Consider the following 6,238-nt stretch of genomic DNA (forward strand, 5'->3'; position numbering starts at 1 on the left):
CCAAACTCACTCCTAGGCTGGTGGGGTCACTTACGTGGGGTACCCAAACTCACTCCTAGGCTGGTGGGGTCACTTACGTGGGGTACCCAAACTCACTCCTAGGCTGGTGGGGTCACTTACGTGGGGTACCCAAACTTGACGGCGAGGTCGCCGTTGCCCAAGGGGGTCACTAGGACCACAGGCATCTTCATGTCGTCCTTGGAGTCCTGGAAACTCTGGTCATCTGACACAGCCCCAACAATGTACCAGGTACCCTGGAACTGCGGAGCAGAGGAGGAGGTCCAGAAGCCTGCCCTGGGCTGGCTTCCGGGCCCACTGTGTCCTGAACTCACATGGCTGCTTCTCTGGCAAAGCAAAGAGAGCTGGAGTCTCTGTGACAGGGTCTCCCCAGTCCCACCGTGGGGCTGCAGGCAGTGGCAGCTAACAGAGCAAAGGCTGGGCTCCTCCATCCACCCGACACTCAGTGGAATGGGACAAATGTAGGGGGCCTTTCATGAGGCCTGTGTCAAAAAACGGTGTGGGAGCCGGGCGCCGGTGGTTCACGCCTGTCATCCTAGGTACTTAGGAGGCTGAGATCTGAGGATCACAGTTCACAGCCAGGCCAGGCAGGAAAGTCCGTGAGACTCTTATCTCCAATAACCACCAGAAAACTGGTGGTGCTGTGGCTCAAGTGCTAGAGCGCTCGCCTTGAGCTGAAGGCTGAGGGACAGTGCCCAGGCCCTGAGTTCAAGCCCCATGACTGACCAAAAAAAAAATGGTGTGGACAGGAGCGTGGGACAGAGAAGCGAGCAGGACGGGGTGGAGGTGGGGACAGGCGCACCTGGTCAGCGTTGAAGTTGTCCTGGATGGGGACCTGTGCCCGGCCTGGAGAGGCCTGGAGCAGGGCAAGGAGGGAGCTGACCATCAGAACCTGCCACATCATACTGGATCCTCAAGCACTGGACCAGGGCAGGAGCTGAGGCGGCGTCTTCCCAGGGGCTTTTGTGCCCCTCAGATGCCCCGAGGGGGCTGGCCACAGGCCCGGCCAGCCCACTGCGATAGGCTCCCTATTGAATTGCACCTGGCCCAGCTGCTTCCTCTCCACCCCCCACCCCCTAGGCCCTGAGCTTCCTGTGGGCAGGTCCAGGAGCTTGGTGGCTGGGAACGCATGTTCCTGGAGCCTCTAGGCCAGGGGCTCCTCTCGGGCCTCCAGAACCCCTCTGGGATATCAAAGTAGACACAGCTCAGGCCTCCTCCTTCAGGAAGGCCACCCAGAGGCCACCCTTACAGTTCAGCCTTGAAATCTGGTGTGATCTGCCTGTGTCTGGCCCATATAATTTGAACTACAAGGAATATGGACAAGGACCTGAGCATGGCCACCTGGCAGGGGGGTCAGGAAGGGGTACCGGGCAGTGGCTAGCCAGCATGGGGGCAGAGGTGGACACTGGAGCCCAGGTAAGGGCCAGGGGGCCTGATCGCTGAGGGCAGCGGTGTGGGTGGGGTGGCCAGAGCACTGTCTGCCCGTTAGGTGCTTGGGCACCTTTCCAGCCAGTATTCCTTCTTCTCCCCCGAAACCTTATCTTTGCCAATCTGAGGGTGTTAATCCCGTATCTGAACAATTCTTGGGATCTAAAGTTCCCTGGGGCCTTTCCTGCTCAGGATGGGAGGCAGAAAGGGGTGGACAGCTGTCCGGGGATTAGCGCTGGGTGGTGGACTCTGGGAGCCTGGCCAGCCAGCCTAGCTGTGGCTGGTCAGCGGCTGGAGGGGAGGGCCGTGGGGAGGCACAGCCAGGGGGTGGGACAGCCCTGGGCGGGGGAAGCCCCTCCTGGGCCGGGGCCAGCAGCCCCCCGCCGTGGGATGATGATCCCAGTGGGACCAAGGCCGGTGGACACGCACGACAGGAGCCAGCGTCTGACTTGCTTCCAGAGTTTATTCCTCAGAGCCAGGGCCAAGCTGGGGGACAGAGGCGCTGTGGGAGCCCGGGGTCTCGGGGAAGGAGCAGAGCAGCGAAGGCATGGCGGGCGCGTAAGCTGGCTGGAGAGCAGGACCCGGTCAGCGGTCAGCAGTGCAGGCCACCCCGGGACCGGCCCTCCTGAAGCTCCACCAGAGCCTGGCCCCGAGAGCGCCCTCTGCTCCCATGCGGCTTCCCGCCCTCCTGCCCTGCCCCCAGGCCTGCATGGCCCCCTAGCAGCCAGAGACCCCATGCTGGAAGGTCCCCGCCGGGGGGCGGGGGAGCCCTCCCTCTCCTCCCGGGCACTGCACCCTCTACTCCAAGACCACTGGGCCACCATCAGCCTATTCTAGGTTGGAACCAGGATGCTCTGGCCCGTCTCCGCGCGGTGCATAGAAGCCAGGCGGGTGAGTGGCTCCTACCTGGTGGTCTGGCTCTCCTATTCTTGCTCATTGATGCACTTGTCTGTGGAGACAGAAGCCCAGAGGCCTGATCAGTGTCCAGGCCTGGGCCCAAGGTCCCGCCAGTATACTTCCCGTCCCTCCCAACAGTGGGGAGCCCCCCCCGCCCCAGACCCTAAGAGCTGGGCTCTATCAACCCCTGCTTGTTTGGTGCCAGGGAGGCAGTTCAGCGTGAAAATGGCTGCAAGCAGAGGTCACGAGGCCTGGCACAGACCCCAGCCCTGGTTCCCTCCCGAGCCGAGCTGGGGCCCCATGGTGGGAAGGGCACCCCTCCCCCAGCCTGACCCCACCGGCTCCAGGCAGGACTGCTCGCTGCTCTAATCTGCCTGTAATTCCTGCTCCCCCTCACCAGGCTGCGGCAGGAAGACAATGGTGTCCTCTGTGAGGCCCTGGGACTTGCAGAAGGCAGCAAAATCCTCCTTCAGCTCAGCCTTTGGGGTCTGGGTGCGGCCTGGCAGGGAAGGGAGGATGCGGGTATGTGTGGGGGTGTCATTCTGCTCCCCCCCTGTGTGGGGGGGCTTCCCCTGGGAGCCAGGGTGCCCGTGGGCGGGAGGCTCACTGTAGAGGCTGGCCATGCGGAAGTCCTGGTGGGGGCCATCGAGGCCCTTGCTGAACAGCATCGCGTACTCCTCGTAGTTGGTCTCCACCACCGAGACGGAGTGGACGCTGCCCCAGTCTGAGAACCCAAGAAAGCACCCTGCCTGGAGTGCTCCTCCCTCAAACCCTCGCCCGCCCGGCTTGGAGGCAGGGCGCCCCGGCTGCGGTGTGTGGCTGCGGGCGGGCAGGGGGTGTTCAGGCCCTTGGCTCCTGGGAAAGCTCCCTGGGCCATCCGCAGCCTTCCCTGGCCCCGGAGTGCGGCCGCCAGCCCACTCCCTGCCCACACGGCCGCAGAACCGCGTCCCCTAAGTACAAATCCTGAGAGAAAGGGCAGGAAGCACAGGGCAGGCTCTGGTGGCGGGGCTCCGGGGCGGGGGGCACGTCTCCAGTGGGGAGCGGGAAGGCCCTGGGTCCTGAGGCGGAAACTGCCGGGCACGGCTGGAGCCGGGCATTCCCGTGTGCTCCGTCTGGACGGAGGAAGGCCTGGCAGGGCATGGTGACACGCGGGGGAGCAGTCCCCGGGGAGGCCTCTGCCCCCACACCCGCAGGTCGCGGGTGGATTCGGGCCTCGGAGGTTGGGGCTGCCTGTCTCTGCAGTGGGGAGGGGGGCTCGCGGCTCACTCACGAGGACTGTGGTAGGTGTACTGGCCGGGGTGCGCCGTGGGCTGCAGCAGCACCACCCGCGTCTCACACTGGTTCTTCCTGTGGGCAGATCACCCGGGTCAAAGGTCAGGCCCTAGGGCATCCCCAGCCCCGCAGGGCAGGGTGGGGCTGCGGGTCTGCGTCCCACCTGAGGAAGGTGGAGGTGAGGTTCAGGCCGCCGTCCCCGGAGGGCACCACCGTGGTCTTGCACATGGACAGCGTGTTCTTTTTCTCCAGGAACCAGCTGGCGTTGGAGGCCAGGCCCACGCTGTACCAGGGGCCCAGGAACTGCGGGGGGCATCCGTGCCAGCGTGGCCCAGACCCCCCTGGCCGGGCCCCCGGCCCCCACTCCCGCCTCCAGCCCGGCTCCATTCCTTCGCTTTTGCCTTCCGGGGCCAAGACGCAGATTGGACAGACCCCACTCCCACCGCCTCAGCTCTGCTTCATTTCCTCTTGGCTGCCCCCCGCCACGCCCCTCCTCGGGAGGAGGGTCCCCTGTCCCGTCTGTACCCCCCACCCTCTCGTGTGACGCCTCGCCAGTGTCCCTGGGCACCTCCCGCCCCCGGGTCAGCCAAGGAGGGAGGGCGCTGGCTTGGCATAGCTCCCCGAGCTGCGTCTGTGCCCGCGTGGGCTGCTCCATCCCAGGCCACCTGCTCCCGGGTCAGGCGTGGGGGTGTGGGGTGGGGTGTGGGCCCTGTGCAGGGAAGGACCGCTGAGTCAGCCGTGCTGTGCATCCTTCTGTCGGCTCTGCTGGCCCCGGCGCTGGCCTCCGTGCGGGGAGCCCTCAGTCAGGCCCAGAGGGACTTCACCCCCCTCAACCCGCCCCCCACTGAATCCATTCCCCAGGGCCTCATATGTCCTGGGTCTGGGACAGCAACCCTCACCTTGTCAATCAGGAAGTGGGGCTGCGCAGAGTTCGGGTCGTTGGCCTGCGTCCCCAGGACCCCGAGTAGAACCAGGCCCACCCACAGCATGTTCCTGGCGGCCATTCTTGCTGAAGCAGGGCAGGTGTCCTGGGCTTGGGGTTGGCACTGTGGGGCAACCAAGGAGGCGGCTGAGCCAGAGGAGCCGCGGGCACGGGGGACCCCTCTTTATGGGCCAGGCCCAAGGCCTGCCCTCTGGAGCGCGTGATGCCCTGGGGGCGGGGAAGCGGGTCCCAGCTGCGGCTCATCTCCCACAAACCGCTTATGTAAGAGGCTCTGCACTCTGTTGTTCATCTCACGGGGGCAGGGGTGAGGCGGAGGCCCTGGGAGGTCAGCCAGAGACACAGCTGGCCGGGACCTTGCCTGCCCCTCAGCGCTGCCCTCCTCCAGGACCTGGTCACTGCTTCCCATACTCCATCCCTCTCCAGGCCTGGCTACCCCAGGGGTGGCCCTGCTTGTGCCCCAGGAACATGGCCCTGAAAGGCCAGCAGGGCGGGGTGGGGGAGTGACAGCCAAGGTAAAGAAATTCAACCTGCCCGGTAGGGACCTGAGATGCAGCCGGGCTGGGCTGGCTCCCCATGGCTGGTGTTCAGCCCTGGCCCTGGCCCTGACTGTGTAGCCTCTAGACACCCTTGGGGGGAGGACACAGATCTGGGTGGACAGGGCAGGCCGGAATGTGGCCTGGACCCCACCCTGTCCCTGGGCTGCCCCAGGGGTCAAGTCTGATCCAAGGGCAGCTCTGGGGTCTGCCTGGGGGGGGATGGGGCGGGGACAGGAAGAGGAATGTGGGAAGGCCCGGGTGTGCCAGCCCAGGCCGGCAGCCTTCTGCTGTGGGGCATCCTGTGGGTAGGCCAGGACCCCTGGCTGGCCCAGCCCAGGGCGGGAGCTGTGTGTGCCTGCGGGGCGCCTGAGGCAGGCTCAGCCCTCTGACGGGGCCTCCTACCATGCCGGCATTGCCCGTGCTCCCCCGCTGGAGGACCCCAGACCAGCCCTGGCATGGGGCCCCCCCAGTGCTGCCCAGGCCAGACTGACCAGCTGGAAACCTGGACCGGGCTCTGCCTTGTGGGGTTGGAATGGGACAGAGTGAGAGGGGACCAAACCCAGGCTCTGGTGTCCAGGCTGGGGTGGGGACTGAGGCCCTGGGTCAGGACTTGGCCTCCAGCCAGGACCACCCCACAGGAAGTCCTGTCCTGGCCAGGCCTGTCCACCCTACTGCACCTTCCTCCAGCTCCCAGATTCCCTGCCCAGCTGCCTCCCCTGCCCAGCTGCCTCCTCTCCTCTGCTGCCTCTCCATCCTGACGCTACACCCCATCCTGAGGCTGCACTCCATCCTGACGCTACAGCCCATTCTGAGACTACAGCCCATCCTGACGCTACAGCCCATCCTGAGGCTACAGCCCATCCTGAGGCTACAGCCCATCCTGAGGCTATACCCCATCCTGATGCTGTACCCCATCCTGATGCTGTACCCCTGTCCTGAGGCTGCACCCCTGTCCTGAGGCTGCACCCCTGTCCTGAGGCTGCACCCCTGTCCTGAGGCTGTACCCCCGTCCTGAGGCTGCACCCCTGTGCCTGGAGGAGGCAGGCACATGCTCACACTCTTGTCCCACAGGCTGAGGCTCGGGTGGGGTGCTTGCAGGGGGAAGGTCGGGTGGGGTGCTTGCAGGGGAAGGTCGGGGGGTGCT

General features: G+C 65.6%; 1 protein-coding gene across 2 annotated transcripts; it reads right to left on the reverse strand.

The window, feature by feature from the left end:
• Positions 1-1,889: 1,889 nt before the first annotated feature.
• On the reverse strand, positions 1,890-4,751 carry Ptgds (prostaglandin D2 synthase 21kDa (brain)). Of its 2 annotated transcripts, none has more exons than XM_013037409.1 (7): positions 4,515-4,750; positions 3,779-3,918; positions 3,614-3,690; positions 2,951-3,067; positions 2,741-2,842; positions 2,353-2,395; positions 1,890-2,013 (listed from the first exon to the last, which is right to left on the reverse strand). In XM_013037409.1, the coding sequence occupies exons 1-6, from the start codon at positions 4,617-4,619 to the stop codon at positions 2,370-2,372; spliced, it is 567 nt and encodes a 188-aa protein (XP_012892863.1). In that variant the 5' UTR covers positions 4,620-4,750; the 3' UTR covers positions 1,890-2,013; positions 2,353-2,369. The 2 variants fall into 2 exon arrangements, with proteins under 2 accessions (XP_012892863.1, XP_012892864.1); XM_013037410.1 differs by having other exon boundaries at positions 1,892-1,965; positions 4,515-4,751.
• Between the last annotated feature and the right edge of the window lie 1,487 nt (positions 4,752-6,238).

This window comes from Dipodomys ordii, unplaced genomic scaffold, assembly GCF_000151885.1.
Source record: "Dipodomys ordii isolate 6190 unplaced genomic scaffold, Dord_2.0 Scaffold13493, whole genome shotgun sequence".
NCBI lineage: Eukaryota > Metazoa > Chordata > Mammalia > Rodentia > Heteromyidae > Dipodomys > Dipodomys ordii.